This window comes from Puma concolor, chromosome D1, assembly GCF_028749965.1.
Source record: "Puma concolor isolate L17-30 chromosome D1, mPumCon1.1.hap2, whole genome shotgun sequence".
NCBI lineage: Eukaryota > Metazoa > Chordata > Mammalia > Carnivora > Felidae > Puma > Puma concolor.
In genome coordinates, this window is record NC_141676.1 from 100,567,809 (window position 1) to 100,589,903 (window position 22,095).

At 60.8% G+C, this 22,095-nt stretch overlaps 1 protein-coding gene across 17 annotated transcripts in view; it reads right to left on the reverse strand.

The window, feature by feature from the left end:
* The window catches only part of PHLDB1 (pleckstrin homology like domain family B member 1), a 45,502-nt gene that overhangs the window by 5,882 nt on the left and 17,525 nt on the right, over window positions 1-22,095 (reverse strand). For 7 of the 17 annotated variants that reach the window (XM_086678958.1, XM_086678957.1, XM_086678959.1 and 4 more), the window contains 20 exons: window positions 20,707-22,052; window positions 17,802-18,083; window positions 17,241-17,381; window positions 16,972-17,109; window positions 14,244-14,372; window positions 13,723-13,878; window positions 10,554-10,664; window positions 10,288-10,377; window positions 9,577-9,708; window positions 8,360-8,464; window positions 7,793-7,966; window positions 7,118-7,258; window positions 5,575-5,715; window positions 5,296-5,398; window positions 4,803-4,847; window positions 3,953-4,247; window positions 3,782-3,872; window positions 2,044-2,190; window positions 456-572; window positions 87-189 (listed from right to left, as the gene is read on the reverse strand). In XM_086678958.1, the coding sequence (XP_086535084.1) occupies window positions 87-189; window positions 456-572; window positions 2,044-2,190; window positions 3,782-3,872; window positions 3,953-4,247; window positions 4,803-4,847; window positions 5,296-5,398; window positions 5,575-5,715; window positions 7,118-7,258; window positions 7,793-7,966; window positions 8,360-8,464; window positions 9,577-9,708; window positions 10,288-10,377; window positions 10,554-10,664; window positions 13,723-13,878; window positions 14,244-14,372; window positions 16,972-17,109; window positions 17,241-17,381; window positions 17,802-18,083; window positions 20,707-22,052 (3,987 nt within the window). The remainder of the gene's footprint in view (window positions 1-86; window positions 190-455; window positions 573-2,043; window positions 2,191-3,781; window positions 3,873-3,952; window positions 4,248-4,802; window positions 4,848-5,295; window positions 5,399-5,574; window positions 5,716-7,117; window positions 7,259-7,792; window positions 7,967-8,359; window positions 8,465-9,576; window positions 9,709-10,287; window positions 10,378-10,553; window positions 10,665-13,722; window positions 13,879-14,243; window positions 14,373-16,971; window positions 17,110-17,240; window positions 17,382-17,801; window positions 18,084-20,706; window positions 22,053-22,095) is intronic. The other 10 variants (XM_086678961.1, XM_086678962.1, XM_086678950.1 and 7 more) reach the window with 9 other exon arrangements.

Genomic DNA, 22,095 nt, shown 5'->3' on the forward strand with positions numbered 1-22,095 from the left:
TCAGCTCAAGCCCCTGGCCCCCGGCTTGTAAGCCTGGCCTCCTTCCAGAAGCGTCCAGGCTCTGAGACAGTCTCACAGGAACTTACCCACATAATAGGAAAGGGTGCGCTTGAGCCGGTCGAAGACAAACCAGCGCTTCTTCCACGACTTAATCTTGCCCCCCATCTTGACCAAGTAGCCGCGGCAGACCTGGTGAGAAGCGGGAGTGAGGAGGGACCCGAATGCGCAGTCCCTAAACCTTCCTTCCCCGAGCAGCAACAGAAAGGCCATCCATCCCCTCTGCCTGTGTTTCGGGGGGCTGTCCCCAACATCTCTTTAAGCCAGCACACCAGATCCCGGGACAGAGACCTCTGGTGTTAGGGCAGGAACTAGGGCCACTATCCCAAGGGCCCGGGGAAATGCCCAGAGCGGGGGGTCCTCCCCCCAGCACCCCGGGGGCCACGCACGCCTCGTACCTTGCTGCTGAGCACCACGTGCAAGCAGGTATCGACACCGTGGCCCGACGACTCAATGTGGGTCTTCAGATCAAAGTCCTCCTTCCGGATTGGCAGGTAGCGAGTCAGGGGTCGTGCCTGGGAGCAGAAGGCAGGCTCAGCAGAGTCTCTCTCTTCCCCCACTGTTCCCTTGTCAAGGTCTCTTGGCTTCAGTCCTGAACCGCCACCAATGCCAACCCTCCCTCCCACCCCCAGGGAAGTCACTCTGGTTTCACAGGGCTTGTGGCAAAAGCAGAGATCTAGCAGGCCCACACTGCCGCAACCTAGGCCTGGGCAAGTGTTGAGTGGCTCCGTGCCTCAGTTTCCCCACCTAGGAGCAAGATACAACCTTTCCTGTCTTGTCCCTGCCCCTCATCTCCTTCCTGGGCTGAACGAAATAAGGCAAGAGGCCAGATGTGAACATGCTCTGGAAAGCAAAGCCCAGTAGGAAATCCGGCCTCTGACTTCCTATTGGACCTTGTTTGGATCGCATGCCCTCTCTGGACCTCAGTTTCCTTATCAGTATTTTTTTTTTTAATTTTTAAATGTTTGTTTATTTTTGAGAAACAGAGAGTGTGGGTGGGGGAGGAGCAGAGAGAGAGGGAGACACAGAATCTGAAGCAGGCTCCAGGCTCTGAGCTGTCAGCACAGAGCCCAACACGAGGCTCGAACTCGTGAACCATGAGATCATGACCTGAGCTGAAGTCGGACACTTAACCGACTGAGCCCCCCAGGCACGCCAGTGTTTATTTTTGAGAGAGAACAAGAGAGCATGTGTGAGCAGGAGAGGGGAAGAGAGAGGGGGGATAGAGGATCCGCAGCAGGCTCTGTGCTGACAGCAGTGAGCCCCATGCAGGACTCGAACTCACAAATCGTGAGATCATGACCTGAGCCAAAGTCAGACGCTTAACTGACTGAGCCACCCAGGCACCCCCCTGATCGTTTCTTAGTTCCCAAGCCCAATCCAGGTGGCCTGCCCCCTAGAGTTTATGCTGTTGCTTCCCAGGACCAGGGAGCTGTGGTCACTGGTCCCTGTCGGGGTAAATCCCACAGGACCAGACACGCAGGGGTGTTGGGGGACTCGAAGACCCAGTGGGAAGGAACAGCCTGTGTGAGCCCCATGGGCTCTCACAGGGGGGCCAGGATTTGGGAGCAGAGACACAGGCAGACCTCCCCACACAGCCTAACTTCTTCTACCTTCAACTCTTCTGCTCAAATCTTCTGCATAAGGCAACAGCCCAGGACTCCGGTGCCACGGAGAAATGAGTACAAGTCTCTCTTGGAGATGTAAACCAAGAGTCAGGGTGACATCATCTGCCCACGGGGGTGGGGGTGGGGGTGGGAGGGGGGCCGGGGGGGCGGAGCTTCGAGTCTGGTGGAGTGAGGACCAGGACAGCCATAAGACACACGCACACCCAGGTGTCTGGTCCTTGGGGCCAAATGAGTCCCAAGTAGAATTCTGCCTGGTGCTGAGCCAACAGCAACCTTTTCTGGAGGAGAGTAGTTTTCACACCCCAGGGTACCCCCACCCCTCCACAGCCCCGCCCAGCACACCCCAGCACCCACTTACCTGGGAGAACTGTTTCTCCCGCATCTTGACCTCCTTCTCCACCAGCTGCTGCCTCCTGGCGCTCTCGCTCTGCAGCCTCCGTTCCACCTGCTCCCGCCGCCTCCGCTCCTCCTCCAGGGCCTGCCTCCGGAGCTCCAACTCCCGCTCCTGCCCCCAAAGCCAGCAGTCAGTGCCCACGGCTGCCTTCTCCTTCCCCTTCTCCAGGTGCCCCTCCTCAGGCTGGGGCAGAGCTGCAGGAGGCGCCCACCTCAGAGAGCAGGCTGGCACGAGGAGGCATCAGCCCCAAAACCCACCTTCTCCAAGCACCTTGCTCGTAAGGGGCAAATGCTTTAAAGTGAGACCAGGCTGGCTTCAAATCCTGGCTCTGTCACCGGTCTGAGCTCTGTGACCCTGACAAAATCATTTAAACCCCCTAAGCCTCAGCTGCCTCGCCTGTAAAATGGGGCCAAGAGTGCCCACCTTCGGGGATTACAGTGAAAAGTAATGAGGTCGTGTATGTAAATGCCCATCACTGATTCCAGCATGAAGGAAGCACTGAATGAATAAGTAAACATGGCTCTCACAATTTTTACTTCAATCCCTAACACACCGATAATCTAAGCAACTGGGTTTTTGTGATACTGAATATATTCAGTAATCCTTCCTAGTCCCCGAGGCCCTTTGAAGTCAAATTACAAACATTTGTAGTTGAACTTCAAATTTTACGGAGAAAAAAAGTGCACGTACAGAAGCCATTATTAGAAGATTTTAAAAGCCATTAAAACAAATCATCAAACACAAAGCGTGTCAGAGATGCCCAATGTCCTCATCAACACAAACAACTTCCGTGCCATTGGCTCCTGCTTGCCGTTTCTTCCCAGCTCAAAATTTAGCAGGGTCTCCTTCCTCTCCGTTTGCCAAGAGCTGCTTGTAAATCTGGCCCCCGCGGATGTAAGGCTGAGAGGCCTTCCTTTCTGGCTTGTCTAGCTGCTGACCCCTGCCCCCTGCACTCCACTCTCATCTTGAGAGACGAAGAGCACCCCAAGAGTGGAGACAGAACAGACCCTTCACTCGCCCTCCTCCCCAGGCACCGACTCCTCAGCCTGGCTGTGCCCTGGGGACAAACCAGGGTCCTGACCTCGGGCCCACTTCCCTCTGCCAACCTCTGCTCTGGCCTGGACACCTGCCTTCTCTTCTGGCCCTACCCCCCCATGCTGGGCCCCCATTCCCGCCTTTCTTCACCGTCCCCAAGGGGAAGGACCCGCCACTCGTGCAGACGCAAATCAGAACTCCCGTGGCGGCCAAAACACCCACAGAAGCAAACACGCAAAGGCTGCACGTTGCCGAAAGGGAAATTCCTGGCTGGACGAGGGTTCCTGTGCTGCCTCCTCTCATCCTAAGAGCCATGTCACCAGGCCTCCTCCATCTGACGAACACGACTTCTAAAACACTCTTCCTCAAGGGAAGGTCTCGGGGCGCCTGGGTGGCTCAGTCGGTTGAGCGTCCAACTTCGGCTCAGGTCATGATCTTGCGGCCCGTGAGTTCGAGACCCGCATCGGGCGCTGTGCTAATAGTTCAGAGCCTGGAGCTTGTTTCGGATTGTGTCTCCCTCTCTCTCTGCCCCTCTCCTGCTTGCGCTCTGTCTCTGTCTCTTGAAAATAAATAAAAACTTAAAAAAAAAAGGGGGGGAGGGGGAGCGCTTGGGGGCGGGACACAGGCCCCGGGCAGCCGCGGGCCCGCCAGCGCAGGCCTGCCTCACCCTCGACTCCATGAGGCGGCTCTTCTCCGCGTGCGCTTCTTTCAGCATCTTCTCCATCTCCTCGATCTTCCCCACGTCCAGGCCGCTCACGCTGGGGGAGGGCGAGAGTGGGGGCATCAAGGGGCTGGGAGGCGGCTGGCAGGGGCGGGGCCGGCCCCCTCGGGCGGGTACCTGGACACGGTGTCCGGGGAGCAGGCCGAGGTGCCGCCCGTGGAGATGCTGGTCTCCATGCTGTCGGAGCTCTCCAGGCTCAGGGTGTCGTAGGCGTGCTCGCCGTCCTCCCCGCGCTCTCGGCCGGCCGGCAGGTGGTGCAGGATGGAGTGGTGCATGAGCGGGGGGAAGCCCGAGGGGCCGGGCGGGAAGGGGGCCGCCCCGTGCAGGGCATCCCACTGGCACTGCGCCTCGGCCGCAGCCTTCTGCTTCAGCTCGGCCAGGCGTCGCCGCTGCTCCTCGATCACCTGCTGCCCTGCGGGAGGGACGGGGGAGTCACGGTGGGCCCTGTGGGGGCCGCCGGCAGAACCACAGACAGAGGGAAGGGGCGAGCGGGGAGAGGTCAGCACCGGGCCCACCCCTCAGCCCCCGCAGCTCCACGTCCGGCTGCCCTGCCAGGGTCTCTGTCGCCTGCACAGCTGGCCGCGGCCGTGCGGTCCGGCTTCAGCGCTCCTCCTGCCTCCTGAGCACCCGCCGCCCCCCCTCCGCCCCGGCCCAGAGCGGGGCAGGACTCATGCACTGCCCTGCCCGCTGGGGAAGGGGGAGAGGGAAGGGCGTGAGCAGGGCGTCCATGCAAAGCCAGCCGTGATGCAGAAGCAAGAGCCACGAGAGCGGGACAGAGGGGGAGACGACAAGGCAGGAGACAGCTCAGCGGGAGGCGTGAGGCCAGCCAGACACCCGGCCCCAGGTCGGCCCCGGGTCAGCCGGGGAGCCTGCCTGGGGGCAGTGAGGACCCGCGCAGAATACATCATGCGGACGCCCAGGCGGGGCTGCCTGACCAAAGCAATGCCCTCAGTGACCAACGCTCTACCTGCTGGGTCGTCGGTTGGGGGGGGCTCGGCAGGAAGCGACTCGCCTGGTGTGGGGGGGCCCCGGGCAGAGAGACACAGAGGGGACGAGACGAGAGAGAGGCACAGACATGGGCTTTCAAAACAACCAAAATGCACACAGGCAGCAAGGACTCTAGGGTCCCCAGAGCCAGTATCTTAGGGAACCATTTCCAGAGGTCATCACGTCCACCCTCTGCCTCCAGACAGGGCAACGTCCATCCCGACTCAGATCAACAAACATCTTCCTTGTTTGCTGTGCTCTCTGGGAAGACCACACAGCCCCCAACCCCGAGTCTCTGGACAAATATCCAGGAAGCTCTCCTTTCAGTATCGAACCTAAATGCTTTCTGTCCTCACCTGGAACTCAAGTAAAGCAAAAACATCCCGCAAAACGTGAGGCACGGAGGGAGGGGGGTGGTGGCAGATATCCAGGCCCCCCAGGAGAGCGGGTGGGTGGGCACTGAGGCCACTCACCCTTCTGCTGCAGGGCCAGCTGGCGCTTGGTCTCAATGTCCTGCAGCGTGGCCGCCAGGTTGCGAGGAAGGCTGCTCGTGCCATTCTGGGCAAGGAGGACACTCTGCGGCAGCGGGGGGGGGGGGGGGGGGGAAGTGGAGCATGGGGACCCGGGGCTCAGAAGACACCCCCCCCCCCCCGAGGCTCCCCTGGGGCGGCTCCGCCCCCTCCCCGGTGTGGCAGTCTCCATCCCCCTACCACCACCTTGCCATACACTCAGCCCACCCGCTGTCCTCAGACCTTTGGGGAGGGGCTACGGCCCAGGGTAGCCACGCTGAGCTGGGAGGAGGAGGAGGAAGAGCCAGAGGAAGAGGGGAGAGGGCCACTGCGGGTCCGGGGCAGGGGGCTGGTGGCCTCACCATCCATCTTGGAGCGGTAAACCTGGAGGGAAGAGATAGCGCCGGGTCAACTCTTGCTCCTCTCCGGCCACCACCCCCACCCCACCCCACCCCACCCCACCCCACCCCTGTCACCTAGACTGGCTGTGATCCAAGACACCGCCCTGGCACCGGGCCTCTGAGGCCGCTTCTAACTGACAACAGCATTGAGCTTCTCGGGCCAGACCAACGGAGAGGCGTTACTGGAGGCTGCCAAGCCTCTTTTCCGGGCAGTTCCGCCCTCGGCCAATCCCCGGTCCCACCCCAGGTCTCAGAAAAGATCTCATAAATCGACCCATGCGAGGCGCTAACATGGGCCGGGCAGAGCCGTACAGGAGACCGACTAGAAGCCAGGGTTCCCTCTGGTCCCAGCTCTGCCACTAACGGGCTGTGTGACCTTGGGCCCTGTGCCTCCCAGCTCTGGGTCCGGGCTTCCTTATCTGCAAGAGCAGGGAGCAGGGCTAGACCAAATAACCGCCAAGCTCCCTCACGGCCCTCGTGTTTGCGGGACACCGGTGCCTGAAGTCAAGATCCCTGACTCTTGGCATCGGCTCTGCTACGTCCCAGTTGTGTGGCCTTGGCGGGACTGCTTATCCTCTCCGGGCCCCAGTGACTGAGCTGTAAAATCAGAGTTAACTGTGCTCGCGATGAAAGGAATCAAAACATGGGAAAGTCTCTAACCAGCTGGACACAAAGTAGAGAGAGGGTGGCTCACAGGCTCCTCCCAAAGGGAGCACAGAATCTGAGCTGAGATCGGGGTCTTAGAGGTCCTGTGCCTTCACTCCAGGAGTGAATCTCGAAGGCAGGGGTCTCGGGCACAGCAGCAGGTCAGCGGCGTGCACCCTGGGGGAGAACGCTACCTGACTGCCCCCCCACCCCCCACCCCCACACCACAGTCAGCAGCTCGCTCCAGGCTCAGCTCGGACTGCACCCTCCACAGAAACTGTGAGGAGGCCGGGCACGTCTCTGTCCCATCAGGACTGCCTCCAAGTGTCACCCCCGGGGAGACCAGGAGAGCAAAGTGCTGACAGTTCTCCCAGGACACACGAGTTCCAGCTCCCACGGGCCCAAGAGCGCGTCAGGCCCCCAGACCCAGGGAGAAACTCCGGGGTTGAAGGCTGCCAGGGACAGAGCCTACCGTAGCTTGAGGCACCAAGCCGATCTCAACCTGACCACTGCTCCTGGACCCCCCTCCACCGGACAGTCAATCCTGTACGTCATCCTTGGACTCAGGGGCTGGCCCCAGCTGAGGCCCCAGCCAGGATGGCACTAGGAGACCTACTGCCCTGACTCAACGGACTCCCACCCTCTAGGGAGGCACTGTGTGGCTGCTGCATTGGCAGGAGGTACCCAGCACAGAGAGGAGCAGGGCTTGGGGAGGAACGGGCAGGGAGAGAGGGGGTTACCTGCAGCTGCCGGGAAGCTTTGGCGGGCAGAGGCGGGGGAGAGGAGCGCGGGGAGGCTGTAGCGGGGCCGGTCCCCAGCCCGGCCATCAGCTCCTGGTACCACTGCTCTAAGTCTACAGCAGGGAGCAGCAGCTCCTCCATCTGGAGCGGGGTGTGGGGAGAGGGGTGTGGGGAGAGGGGTGTGGGGAGAGGGGTGTGGGGAGGGAGTGAGGAGAATAGTCAGGAGAGTAGGGGAAGGAAGGGTAGGAGGACGGGAGAGAAGGCAGAAGAAAGGGGAAGGTTGCAGGAAGAGTAAAGGAAGACCGAGCAGGGAAACACGGAGGTGAGGGAGAAGGGAGGGAAGGAGGGAAGGAGGGGAGAGAGGACAGCATAAAGAGAAGGAGGAGAAAAACAGTGAGAAAACAGTTGCTGTGAACGCGCTAAGGGCAAAGAGGAACAGTCAGGACACAACTCCCAGACCAGAGACACGTGCTGTGCCCACCATGATGCCAGACAGCCAGCGTCCGCAGGCACCGAGCGCTCCCAGGGGGCCAGCCTGGAGCTCAGAAGCCAGGAAGCAGGGGCAGCACACACACACACACACACACACACACACGCGCGCGCGCGCGCACACACATATACACAGAGCCACGCCAGCAGCGGGCTGGGGGTGGCAGGGACACACAGGCCACCAACCTTGGGTGAAGGCGTGATGGAAGCGAAGGAGGAGGAAGAGGGCAGCACGGGAGGAAGGCAGGTGGTGGGAACCAGGTCCCGGGAGGCAGGGGCCCAGAGAGGCAGGCCTGGCACAGGGGCTGCGGGCATGGGCGAGGTGCCCCACATCGCCTTTAGCTGCTCAAGCGTCACGTACTTGGGGGAAAGGCCAGGACGCAGGAGGGAATACAAGAGGTTAATGGAACTGCAACCCAGGAGCTGGCCCTGCCCACAGGCGAGGGAAGGGTGAGCACAGGAAGCGCGGAGCAGCAGAGGCCTGCAGAGCCCAGGAAAGGAAGCCCTCTCTAGGCAGGACGACGCCCTCACGCCCAAGCAGAAGGCTGCCCGGCCTTGAGCCATCAGGAGCTGAAGCTCCCGAGGCCCCAGGCCATACAGGGACCCACTCCCAACCCCCCTTTGCCAGCTGCCCTTCTCCCTCACCGCTGGACACAGACCCATTGTCCCCCAAGCCCCACCCAGGACTGAGGGACAACCTGGGCATCCACAGGAGGCCCTTGGGCACAGGTGGGCTCACTCAGTGGCCGGTACCTCACTGTCAGGCAGGGGCTGGGCGAGCACGCTGGGGGAGGTGGCAGAAGCATGGGGGTCCAAGCGGAAGCACAGCTGGAGAACCTCTGCCAGGCTCACATACTCCTAGGGTGCCCGGTGGGAGGGGGAGGGATGGGCAGAGAGGTCAACAGGGTACAACCAGGCACCTGACACCCACACTCCATGCCCTAGGGCCATCACTCCATTCAATACAAGATCCAGAGCAAGGAGCATGGCAGGGGGTGCAGGAGGGGGACTCAGCTGTCTCCCGTGACCGGAGACAGCTGGGGGGAGGGAGGGGCCAGAAAAGGGCAGGCAGAACTGTCTGAAGGCACTTCTTGACCTGTACTTTTGAGGCTGCCTTGGCATCCCGGCCCTGCCCAGGGCAGACTCTGAAGGCCCATCCCTGGGTTTGCTCTGGGCTGGGGACAGGAGAAGCCAAGGGAAGGCCTTCCGAGAGTCCACCGAGAATCAGGACCCAACTCCCAGAGAGTCCTTCTGTCTCCCCCATCTTGGGCCCCAGTGGGGCACACACACACTGCATCGAGCACCAGCCACCATTCCCGAGGGTCTCCTCGCACCCATGTGCTGGGGCGAGAGCTGGGAGGGGTAGGCTCACTCAGTGGGTGAGTTAGATGGGCTTTGAGAAAGAGGCCTCAGCAGGGAGCAGCTAAGAGCCCAGGCGGAAAAACGGGCCCACCCCCCAAGGGTTAGTACGTAGGAAGAGACTAGCGCATCAGACTGCGGTGTGGGAGGACAGGGACTGTCACCCTCCCTGAGCATATCCTTAGTCCCCTGAGCTGATCTAGGCGGTGGGGGCACGGCAGGCCTCCAAAATGCACACTGAATGCACCGGGTCCCAAGCCTGACCCATCCAGGGGGAGCCCCGGCCTGGCGGAGCCCCAGAGGGCAACTGTCCTCCGGGGGTCAGGGAAAGGGAAAAAGAGCGGGAGGATCCGGTGTGTTGTGAGCACTAATGAATGGCATGCAGATCACGTGCAAATTAATACGCAAGCCGGTGCTGATTTTGCATAGCCTGCCCGGGCCCTCTATGGAGCAGCAGGATGGCGCGCTCACTCACACTCGCACAAACTCTGGCCAGAGGATTATTGCCACACGCCCCCGAGCCAGGCCCTTGGCAGGAGCTGGAGGCAGGAGCTCGGCAAGCGGGCAGACGGGCAGTGGGCAGAGCAGAGCAGGCAGTTAGCTGGGATTACCTCTTGTGCTTTGGGGCAGAGCTGAGTGGAAGCAGGTGGGATTAGGGGGACAGAGGAGGCCCCAGCCTGAGAAGACCCCGGGAAAGGGACCAGACTCGCAGTCCCTGAGGACTCGGAGATGAGCAGTTCGGCCTACAGAGAGGGGACATGGTGAGGGGCCGCCCACGCCAGGCCTCAGTGGCAGGGAGGTGGGGAGAAAAGGAAAGAGCTCGGGAACCTGGGCATGTCCTAGTTGGACCTCACGCCCCAAGCAGGCAAAGACTCAGGAAAGGACCGCCTAAGGGCTGTCAGTGCCCACTATGCTGCCAAGAGCCTCGTTCTAGACTGAAGCCCGAGGAGCTCCGAGAGCAGGGCCCCTGGATTCCTGTGCAAACCCTCGAAGTGAGGCTGCCCGGCCCTGGCCCTTCCCAAACCTCTGAGCTTCCCGCCTTCCCCACTCATGCCTCCTGAATCCCCCAGATGGATTTGATCACCCAAAATGGTAACATCGGTAAGCTCCTAGGAGCCAGAAAGGTATCCGCAAAGCAGCAGCCGGTAGCCACAGAAGGTCAGATCCCAGACTTCAGGGCCACTCGCACTCAAATCTCTCCGGTTCAGGAGAACGTCCCCAGTATTCAGCCTCAGCTACTGGGGAGAAGGTGCCACACGTCGCTCCAGGGCCTCCCAGGAAGCCCCTTGGGCCTGGAGCTAGGGCTGACCCAACCACGTTACCTCTTTGAGGGTCGACGTGGTCTTCGGGAAAGGCCTGCCTCCCGTGAGTGAGTGGTACCTTCTTTCCAGCATCGCGAGTTTCTCCTTCTCCTGCGAGCCCAGAGTGGCCGAGTCAGAACGGGGTGGGGGTGGCAGCACAGGGGGAGCCAAGTGAGGGGGGCCCTCCTGCAGCTGGCAGGGCTCCACCCCAGCCCCCCCGCACTCGTCTCCCACTCCCCATCCTGCACCGACCCCGATCCCCCAGCCCACCCTGACCGAGGCTATACCTTCTGCAGCAGCTGCAGGGAGGCGTTCTTGTCCCGCGCCAGGCGCTCGGACTCTTGCACGGCCTGGGCCCGGATCTGCCCGGCCTGACTGTCCAGGACTGCCAGGCGCTCCTGAAGGAGGGGGTGGGAGGTCGGTCAGGCCTGGGAGACAGGGCTGAGCCCACGGCCAGGCTTCCCTGTCTCTCCAGTCCAGAGACCCTTGGCTTGGGTGAAGGGAATCGGCCGGCTCTTCCGCTTGGCCTTAACCCACCCCTGGAATACCGGGGCAAGTGTGGTCAATCCTCCCTTCACCCGCCCCTCAACCAGTGACTCCCGTGCCGCCAGGCACACCGCCTAGAACCCGAGTCCCCAGATGTAACCTCCCCACCATCAACGAGTCCAGAATCCGAGCTGCTGAAGAGTTCTCCACCTGCCCCACTCCCACGGCCACCCCCCAAGTCCAGGCCCGCTGCCTTCCCTGCCTGGACTTTTTCACCAGCCCTCTGCGCCCACTCCTGGCCTTCTAAGTGTGCCCCACACTGCCACGAACACCTTCTCAAAATGGCCCTGGAGGTCTGTTTTTGTCTGCTTATCCGAATTTTCTAAGCCTTCCAAAAAGAATATATATTACCCGAATGATGTTTTAAAACTCCACGAGTAAAGTTAGATCACTCCTCTCCTCAAAATCTTTGACGCGCTACTCACAGGACAGAGCACAAACTGAAAACGGCGTCCGAGGGCTCCCGGGACTGGGCCTAGGCTCTTCGGCCCCCCTCCCCCCACCCCGGCCTTCTGTGTCCCCCCCCCCCCCCCAGCCCGGCCGTGTGGCACACTAAGCCACAGAGCTGCACACCCTCAGGCCTAACACTGCCCCCTTGCCCCAGGAGAGCTGTCCCTGTCTTTCCACCACCAAGAGCTCACTTTTCCTCCTAGACCAGTCCGAGTGAAACTTTTCTCCTACATCTTCCTCAATTACCACTCAATTCCTCTGCTCCCTCCTCTGTGCTCAGATTACTCTGTGTCACCATTTGCCTCGTATTACTGGTACTTGTGAACATGTGCCTCCATCACCACCCCGCCCAGACTGTCAGATCCAAGGGCAAGGTCGGGGTCTTTTCTGTCTCCATATCCCCAGTAGGGCTGAGCACAGTGCCTGGCTCAACAACCATGTGCTAAAAGGAAAAGAAAATCACGTGAGAGAGAAGAATGGGGTTTGGGGAAAACGGGCTGGGTTAATCCCAGGAGGGCTTCCTGCAAGGGGCAGCCTTAAACCACCACCTTTAAGAGCAAGACATGAGCAAGGAGGGAGGGAAGAAGGGAGCTATCCTAAATCTGGGGTCAGCCCAAGCAGGAATTCCCACAGCAAGATCACCTGTTAGAACACAGTAACTGGTAAACGCTTTGCATTTGTGACCTCATTTAAACCTCTTTTGACGCAGGTGCCTTTACACCCATTTTACTGATGAGAACACTGACATATTCAGGAGCTAGTAAGCGGTACAGCTGGGATTGGAATTAAATCTGTAGGACTCCAAAGCCAGTATTCTGAACCGCTCTGAATCACAGTGGAGAGGATAGGGGAACATTGGGCAGGAGGGCAGACAGAGCCTGGGATTGGGTGGGACACGGGGAGGGGAGGGGAGGGGTGGGGTGTGAGGGACAGAAGCTGAGGGGAGGGGTGGGCTCACGAGAAGGCCAGGAGAAGGGGCGCCTGGCTGGCTCGGTCAGTGAAGCATGCAACTCTTAATCTTGGGGTTGTAAATTCAAGCCCCACGTTGTGTGTAGAGATTACTAAAAATAAAATCTTAAAAGAAGAAGAAGAAGAAGAAAGCAACAGCAAGGGGAAGAATGTGACCCCTGGGGTCCTAGTGGCTGACCTCCTAGGAGCCAGGGTGGGTACAGGGAGGTGGGAACAGGAGTCTAATACTGACGACCCCTCCCAAACTTCCTGGAGTTTACACCCACCAAGACCCCAGAGGAATGGGATTGGCTCATCTAGGGCTCCCTGCTGCTTTCTCTCCAGAGGAATGGGGAAGCTTCTTTGGGCCAGGCAGGCCTAGGGTCTCACGCTGACTCAAACTCATACACTGAGAGGTCTGGAACAAATATGTAGCTCCCCTGAGCCCTCATTTCCTTGTCTGTGAAACGAGGATGAGAGCACTGGCCTTGTGAGACCATCCTGAGGTTGGCACAAGATAACCCAAGAAAACCTCCTGGCTCGCACCCACGCGCTTGGGAAATGCTAGCTTTCTTCCTTCCATCTGTCTCACAGCCAGAAGCAGAGGCATTTGTAAGGCAGAGAAACTCAGGGAGAGAGGCAAGGGATCCGGACTCCGGGGGAGGTCCAGGAGCTTGCCACAAGCCACCAAACTCAGGCCAACCGTCGAGACGCCAGTCGCCACTTTTTGACACCCTTCCCCTGATCTCGTGGCCGTCGCCCCCCACCTACTCACTCCAAACTGCACACGCATGCGTGTGTGTGCACGGACATGGTAGTCTCAGCCAGAGTCTCCCCATTCTCTTTCCTGACCTCTTCCTAACACGTGCTCAACACAAACCTCCTCCCAAATTTACTGCACACACGCACGCACCTCTGCCCCATCATCCTGTCCTGGTCTGGCTGAGATCAGGAGCAGGGGATCACAGCATCTGGAGCTCCCGGACTGGTGAGGATATGACACACAATGCCCTTATTTCGTGGCTCAGCTGAGCCACAGCTGGAAGCCAGGTGGTGCCCTTTCTAGGACCCCTGGTTGGCTCAAACGTCCGGATCTCAGGACCTTGCATGCTTCCCAGCACATCCACCAGACAGAAAGCTCTGCAAGGGCAGCAGCGAGCCTCCTCTTCGGCCTCCTCCTCCTCCTGTACCTCCACCCTTCATTTCTTTGCCCGGCCGGAGCCCGGCTCCGAGTGTGAGCCCGGTCCACTCCCCACCGGGAGCCCACGCCTACTAACAACAGCTGTTGTCCGCTCCGCGCTTACTAGGATCGGAGCCCACGCTGTCCTCACATACACCATCTTGTTTAGTTCTCTTGACAGCCTGTTCCTGTTTTGCAGTTAAGGAAACTGAGGCTCAGAGAGGCAAAGTTAACTTTTATGGGGTCATCAACGGGGATCCAATTCACTGGCCTTCGCCCCGCCCCGCCCCGCCTGGCACCGAGGACCCATAGGGGATGGGAGCAGGGCACACCTTCCTCTTGGTGATGCTCCGGAGCAGCTCGGCCTTGCTCCGGAGCAGCCCCTGGCCCGCCAGCTCACGCTCCTCCTCCACGCGGCTCTCCCGCTCCAGCTGCTGGAACTCCAAGTCCTCAAACAGCTTTGTCTCCGTCTCCAGGGCCTCGGCCTCCTTGAACGACAGCGACCAAGGGGGTTGAATGGTGCTCGCAGGACCGCTCCGGGCCTGGGAGGCCAGGCCACAGAGGTGGGAGTTGTGAGGGCTGGCCCCAGGGAAATTGGGGAAAGGGACCTGCCCCCAACCCATCCCCCTGTGCTCTGCTTGGCTTTTTGCCCCTTTCATGGGCATCGCTGCCTGGAGTAGCAGAAAGGTGGAAATTGAACCCCCCAATCCTTCCCTGTCCCTTCCAAGCCACAGCACCGACCCTGGTGTGTCCGGCAGGAAGTGCAGGGCCCAGGTGGTCCCGTCCCACCGCTCTCCTGTCTTCCGGGTGGGTGGCCCTCGGGGGCCAGGGAAGGGGGGCTGGTGAAACTGACCCTTCTCAGCTGCTCCTGTAACTGTTCCCGCACTGACTCGGGGCAGTTATCGAGCTGCGTCTGGAGCTCGGCGTAGAGCGCCTGGCGGGCCTCCAGGTGCCTCCGTCCCGCGGCCAGCTCCGCCCTCTCCTGGTCGGCGGGAGGGGTGGGGAGGGCGGGCACAAGGGAGAAACAGAACACACACTCCTCAACTCTGGCCCGCGGGCAGCAGCGGCCATGGGGGGTGCAGGGGCGGGAGAGAGAGAGCTGGGGAGCCGGCAGGGGGTGGGGTGAGGACTAACAGAGGAGAGTAAGCAGGAGAGGAGAAGGAAGAGAAAGGGAAAACACGGAAGAGAAGAGTGGAAAAGGCTAGGAGGCGAGGCGGAAGACAGGACGCTCGCAGGTGCAAGGGAAGCTGTCACACGGGCGCAGGTGTGGGTCTTGGGCAGAAATTTTGGTCTCCTGGAGTCCCCTGGACTAGAAAGAAACACTGGGGTGGGTCCTACGAAAAGCCTTCTGTTTTCTCTCCAAACCAGTCAAGACCAAAGCTGGTCCCACATCACAAACGCGGAGACTCTGGCTCCTATTTCCCCCTGACTCTGCCACTGCCTAGAGACCAAAATTTAACCCTGGGGGGTGGGGAGGGGCATAGACAGCGAGGGTTACATCCAGGGGTCCGGCATGAATCGGAAGCTGAGGATGTTAAAGCTACGGCAGTGTCGCAGAGGGGACCCCCGGCCCGACTCCCTGGGCCTCCCTCCCTCCCGCCCTGGGTGGAGGTGGGTGCTGGCACTCCAGGCTGAACTCCAGCGGGATGAGGGTTGCAATTAGTTCGGCCGTTGCCATGGCAGTAGGAGCCCCAGGAGTGGGTACAGGGAGGAGGTGGGTAGCTCTGTCTGGGGCGAGATGACACCTCCCAGGGCGGGAAGGGGGACGAGGGGAGGAGCTGGTGAGTCACCCCTCCGAAGGACAGGCAGAGGAGAAACTAGGATTACTGATTCCAAAACCAGAGCGGAGCCATGGGCTGCGGAGGAAAGCTGAGTGAGCCTGCCCCGCGGCCACTGCCTCCCCACCCCCCACCCTACCACCCCCTCAAATAACTAGGCCCAGAGAGAAGGCAAAGTCCAGGCCTCCAGGCCATGCCAGGTCAATGAGAAAGGAGGTTAGGCAGGTTCCTTCTGAAATGCTGAGCTTACTTCAAGTTCTTCTGCCGAATCCTGCCCTGCCCCATCCCTCCGGCCCACTCTCGCATCAGGGAGAGGAGTCCTGGGTTCCAAGCACTTTTACCCTCTTAGGACTCAGGCTCTAGGATACCCCCTACATTCTGGATGGCTCAGGGGCGGGAGAAGAGGAGAGGCCTACTCATTCCCACCCTCCAGTTGGGGTATCTGGATTTTGGAAGCCCCAGAGGAAAGCTAGAAGGGCGGCCACTGTGTGGCAGAGGGAACTGGTCTAAACCCCCCAGGGCCATGCCGCCACGGCCGGACCTCCTGACCCCTCCGCTCCAGAAGGAAGAGAGGGGCGGGAGGTGGACGGCTGGAGGGCAGCCTGCTTCTCCCAGCTGCACAGGAAAACCACCAACAATCTGTGGAGGCTGCACCTGGACTCTTCCAAAGGGGGGACACTCTTCAGGCTGAGCAGCTCCTCAGCTACGCATTTCCCCCAACCTTTACCCTTCCTGCCAAGGCACCATTGAGTCAAGTTGAGCTGTGCCCCCTGCCCATTCCTTTCTGATCAAAACCCTGGAGTCCCGCACCAAGAAAGGAAGGAGGCAGAATTAGAGGGGAGAGGTCAAGGGCACAGTGGTGCCCCTACAGTTAGTGCAAAAGCAGGCATGGCTCAGCCCTGCCTGGGTGGCACTGGCAGTTAGGGGCATGCGGAGAGCCCAGGACAGTGATTAGAGGGGGCGTTAGTACAGGCCTGGTTGGTAAGCGTGGAGTTAATTTGGCACAGAATTTGGGAGTGTGGTTTTGGGGGCCAGAGCCAAAGCTCCAAAAACAAAAAAAGGAGTTGGGGGGCGGGGGGGGGGGGGGAGTTTGTTGAAGAATCTTTAAGAGTTTCAAAACTGGGACAGGAGGAAGACACTCTCCAAAAATTCAGAAAGAAAATTAAGTCTTGGAAAAATACTGTCAAGTCCAGAAATAGATGGCCCCTCTCCACACTTCAGAGCTTTTGGCACGTTGGTAGGCATCTTGGGCCTAGCTGGCACGGCCCCTGTGGGACGGAGTGACCCCTGCAGGCTGGCACGAAATCTGAAAGGGTCGGGGGCAGGAGCTGGGACCACCTGGGACGGGAAGCTGCAGATCCTGAAAGGCTCAGGGGAAGCAGAGACCTGAAGGCCATCCCCCAAAGATCACATCCTGAGCACCCGAGGCATGCTGGGAGGGGCACGTTCTCTAGACAGAGGGACCCACACCCGAGTCACGCCCCAGCACCTGTCCCTCAGGCTGTGCTCACTGCCCAAGGAGCAGCTTCGGCACTTCCTAGGAGGGCCAGGAACGGGCAGGCACCCAGAGGCAGCACAGAGACCCAGACAGAGGAGATCCCAGAACCCAGTCCGGCCCCTGCCCATGCCCTTCAAGCTGACACCTTCGGCAGAGGACAAGGCCCCCCCTCCCCTGACGGGCACAGAGACCACCAGGCCCGTAGGAAGACTGATGAGATGAGAAGTAAGGGGCCCAGAGAAGACGTTTGTCCTTCCCCGGGGGCCACTGGCAGCCAACACGGGGCCAGGCCAGCTGTGGGTTACCTTGTCCCTCTCCTTCTGGATGCCGGTTTCCAAGGTCACCAACTTTTCCTGCAGCTGGTCCACGGCCTTCTGCTCCTTCTGCAGCAACGCCCGCTCTGCCTCCCTCTCCCCCTGCAGCAATGCTCGTTCCATTTCAGCCTGGGGCCAACACCAAGGTCCCCGTCAAGGCCAGTCAAGGCAGATGGACGCAGGCCCCTCCAGGGGCCTTGGCTCTGCCCGGGGAGGAACGTGGCCACAGCTGGCCTAGGCTACGGGCCCTCCCAGCTCACCTCGCGGGTGGACTCCTGCAGCTGCTGCTCGAGCTCCTTCACACGGACCTTGAGCTGCTCCACTCGCCCCAACACCTGAGCCCGCTCCTCTTCCAGGGCCAGCACCTCCCCCTGGAGCTTGGCGCTGGGTGCATCTTCATGCTGGAGGGGAGGGAAGCCATCAGCTGGGGAAGCCTGGAGCCTTCCGCGACCAGACTAAGAGAGGGGATCCCCATTCCTCAGGGCGCTCGGAAGGGGTAGCCAGACAGAGAGGAGGCAAACTCCCCTCCCTGCAAGGGGAGCAGTACAGCTCAGCTAAAGGGAATGAAGGTTTCCCACTTTGTGCCAGGCCTGGAGGCGGCCCTAAGGACAGGCAGGTCACAGAGTATAGGGAGAACCTGGGAAGCGCATCGACACCTCCCTCTTCCTTGCCTCCTCACATCTCAGCCTCTCATCCCCGATGTCTTCCCAAACCCGATCCTTCAATCACCTGCCCCTCACCGAGCCATCCCTCCACCACCCCTGCCTCCTCTGCCCCCCAGCCCCTCAGCAGGTGCTGCCCCCCCCCCACCACCACCCCACCTCCTGCTGGGTGCTCTCAGTGCTGCTGCACTCCTCCTTGAGATTCTCCTCATCTGAGCGGTCCACGCACTCCCACAGGCGCTGGGTGGCACCCCCGGGCTCCTCGGTGCCCCGCCCAGAGGCTCCGGTGGCCGCTGAAAGGCCTCGTGAGGGCCTCCGGCCCGCCAGCGCCAATGCTGCGGCGGCTTCCCCGATGCTGGGCAGCTCCCCAGCCTCGGGTGCCCCGTCGGCCCGGCTGTACTCAGCACACAGGTTCAGGATGGTCTCCAGGCGCTGGCGTTCCTGGGGAGGGCGGACAGAGCAGGGCGTGAGAGGGAAGGATGCTGGGTCCTGATGGAGGCACCGTGTGCAGTCAGGAGACAGAACTACGACACTAGGTGCTAGGGGCCTGGAACCAAGCCAGGAGAGCCCCAAACCCAGAGTCAGGAGAGGCAAAGGGCAGAAGGGCGCCCCAGAAGTAGGCAGGAGGAACCAGGCCATTGTGCTACCTGCCCACATGGCTAGCCCCTCCCAGCTTCCTGTTTCCTTTCCCTTTTCACTCTGCCCAGAATGGGCTTCCTCGGGGACACACAGCGACACGGACTGCTAAGCAGGCTGAAGACCACAATGGCACACAGATGAACACTCGGATACTCGCGCTGACTCTCGTCCACGTAGATCTACAGACACGAGGGTACGCAGACACCCCACCCACCAACACGGACACACAAGGACACAACATGTGCTCTGCACTCACGCTGACAGGCAGGCACGCACACAGGTACCAGCCCTGGCACGCACGGATGCACCCTGGCGCACACTCACACAGATAAACACAGTCTAGCACACAGACAGGTGGGCACGGACACAGACGGCTGGAAAACAGACCCGTGGGCCGACAGGGATGTGACACAGGTTCGTACAAAGTTGTGCCCAGCGTGTATACACCAGGCCAGACAGACGTGGGACACGGTCCTCCTCATCCCCTACCCCAGCTCCAGGTCACTCTCAGGCTGCCCTCCACTCCCTTCCAGCAAGGTGAGCTGCTGCCTCCGCTCTCCAATGCCCAGGCCCAGCTGGGAGCGCTCCCAGGCCCTGCCCCTAACCCACCCCCTCCCCACAAAACCCCAGCCACACAGCTCTCAGGGGCCCAGGAGGAGGGACGGTACAATCACGCTCCCCAATCTGTGTCCCCCGCTCTCATGTCCCAGCCTTGAAGCCCCACCCCCAGCCCAGGCTCTCCAGGGTACCTCAACCTCAGGGGTCCCTCACTGCAGAGTTTGGCCACGACCCCCCGGGACACGTACCCAGCTTCCCTCCTGCTGCTTGCCCAGTTCCACGTCAAAAAAAAAAAAAAACAAAAAAAACCAGGAACAGAGGAGCCTAGGCACCCAGGAGGCTGGGCCAGTGCCCCCGCCCCTGCCCCAGGACCCAGATAAGCAGCCTGCTGGAGATGGGAGGGGCAGGGCGGGCAGCCTCCAAGATTTAAAGTGGCAGGTGGGGCAGGTCAGGGCTGGCGGTGAGGTGTGCCCGTGTGCCCTCGTGCCTGGGGGGTGGGGAGGCTGAATGGAGGAGCTGAGGGAGGCTGGGCCCGTCACTCTGCCTTTGCCAGACTCGGTGCTCCCTCTCCAGGATAAGACCCCAGGGTGGTCCGAGCACGCTCTAGGTCGAGGCAAAGACAGTGAAGGGAAGCTGTGGCAAAGGAGAAGACTGGTGATCCTTCCTCCTCTCTCCCCAACCCAGCCTGCACCTCACCTTGCCCAAAGCTGTCCCAACCTCTTCTGAAAAGCCCTCCAGACAAACCTCCTCATTTCTGGTTCTCCTCCTCAAACCAATCCCAGGGGCCCTGGGCCCCCCAGCAACCCCATTCTGCTCACAAGGGACAGAGGGCAGAATCCATTCTCCTGTACGTGTGCTCGATTGTCCACATTAGCCAGAGCCCCCTGAGCTCCCTGCGCTATCTGGGGAATCCTGGCCCCCACCCAGCTCAGATGCCATCTCCAGGACAGCTGCCCGGAGCCACACCCGGCCCCCAAATGCACACATACGCACACACGCTGATGCATACAATCACGATCACACAGTCGGCCCGGGATAAAGCCAGGGGCGACCTGTCCTGTTCTCTTTCTCTTCCCTGCCACCCACATTCCCAGATGATCCTCACTGGGCCAGGGTGAGCAACTCCCACCCATTTGTAAAAGACCAAAAAGAGGGGTGCCTGGGTGGCTCAGTCAGTTGAGCATCCAACTTCGGCTCAGGTCATGAGCTCAAGGTTCGTGAGTTCAAGCCCCACATCAGGCTCACTGCTGTTAGCATGGAGCCCACTTTGGATCCTCTGTCCCGTCCCCCCCCCACCCCGTCCCTCCCCCGCTCGCACTCTCTCTCTCTTAAAATAAAAAAAAGTTTAAAAAAAAGAAGCAACTTTTCTAAAGAACAAGGTGCTTTTCTAAAAAACAAGCCTTAAGAAGACAGGCGTCTTGAATTCCAACACGGGCTCTGCCAGAACTTGCTGTGTGACCTTGCACAAACCCATTCCCCTCTCTGGGCCTCAGCTTCTCATCATTAAGACTTGCTCCTCAAACTGAGAGGTGCAAGACCTCACCGTAAAGGTGGTGTGTTTTCCTACAGCTTTGTTATCATCAGGTAAATAACGCAAAACTTAACTTACACGTTAAAACAAACGCTGTGTTACAGAATAAAAGCAAAGTTAACGTGCATCTGAAATAAAGCCTTAGAGACTTCAAAGAAAGTTCTTCCCGGCACCAGACCCCTGAGATATAGGTCACTAAGGTGCATCCCGGAAGGAGAAAAGCTTGAGAAGCCCAGGCCCTGTCCAAGGGCCCCTTCCCGCTCTGCCAGCTGGCCTGCCCGCGCCCTGGCAGGGACCCCGCCGTGGACGGCGGCAGCCTCCGGGGCATCTGCTCACCAGCCTCTCCATCTCCTGCTCCCAGAGCCGTTCTTGGTGCTGCCGCCTGTGGTACTCCAGGAGGTCGTCCTCGTTGTCACTGATCTCCGTGATGCTATTTTTCCGCTCCCGAGTGACAGGGACCCGCAAGTCCCCACTGGACAGCTTCCTCTGGGCACGGGGGCTCTGGCGGGGCGAAGCCCCGGTCAGAGAGCCCAGACTATAGGCTGGGCTCAGCCTGCCACTGAAGCTGCCCTTGCGGGGTGCCAGTGACTCCCCGAGCGTGGGTGAGGGGCTCCGTGTCCTACGGCCCCGTGCCCCCAGCGTCAGGGAGAAGTCCTCCGGTGACGCCCCGTGGGCTGCCCAGCGCCGGGCCCGGGGACTCTCCGCCACTTCCCTGGTTAGCTTGGGATCTGGCGTAGTCCTGGTGGGCATGGGGGAGAGAGCCCGTCGCGACAGAGACGGGCTCAACGGAGGGAGTTCCCGCATGCTGTCCAGGCCCCGCCGGCCCAGGCGGGGACTCTCAGGAGGCTGCAGGGTGCGGGTGGCTGACCCATCTGAAAATGTTCGGCCTACCAGCTGGCGTGAGGGGCTGGTTGTCAGCACCCGCTCGGTGCCTGGCAGCTCACGGAAAGGGCTGGGAGGGCGGTCCTGGAGGGTGCCGATCTTGTTTCGGGGAGCAGGGACCGGAGGCTGCAACTTGGGGCTTCCAGGAATGCTCGTGGGCTGGCTTCGGGCACCGGAAGCTGGGTATTCACTCAGGTTGATGGCCACCACGGGCAGCTGCCCACCCAGCCGGGGGCTCTCGGCAGCTCTGCGGGCCTCCGCCAAGACAGTGGCCGCGGGGCTGTCCGTCAGCAGACCTCGGAGGCCGGGGCTGGGAGGCCTCTCGTGACCCCCTTTCCGGCCCAGCCGGGGGCTCTCGGAGGAGCGGGCGCCGCCCGGTCGGGGCTGTGGGGGCTGCAGGGCCAGGTGGTAGCTAGAGGAACGGGCAGGCACCAGCGGCGGCACGGAAGGTGCTGGCTCCTGCCCGCTGGGTGAGTGGCTGGCACAGCTCCCACTGCTGGCTGGTGAGGAGAGCGGAGAGAAGGCTGGAGAGGTGTTCTCGTAGCTGGAGCCCACAGACATGGCACCAGGGCTGGTTGGCGGGGACAGCAAGTAGCGCCCACCATTAGCCATTGGCGACAGTGGGGAAGTCGCGGCAGGCTTCTTGCCGGCCGCTCCGGGCTCCTCTAGCACCAGCGAATCCATGATCTCCTGCAGGTCCTTCTCAATAGAGCTCACCAGGGAACTGTGGCTGGCGCAGGCAGCGGGGCCCCGGGTCGCGGGCTGTGGCGCGTGGTTCCCATTCACCAGGCTTTCCGATTCTGCGGATGGGAAACGCAAAGGTGCCTCAGGCCCTGGCCTCCA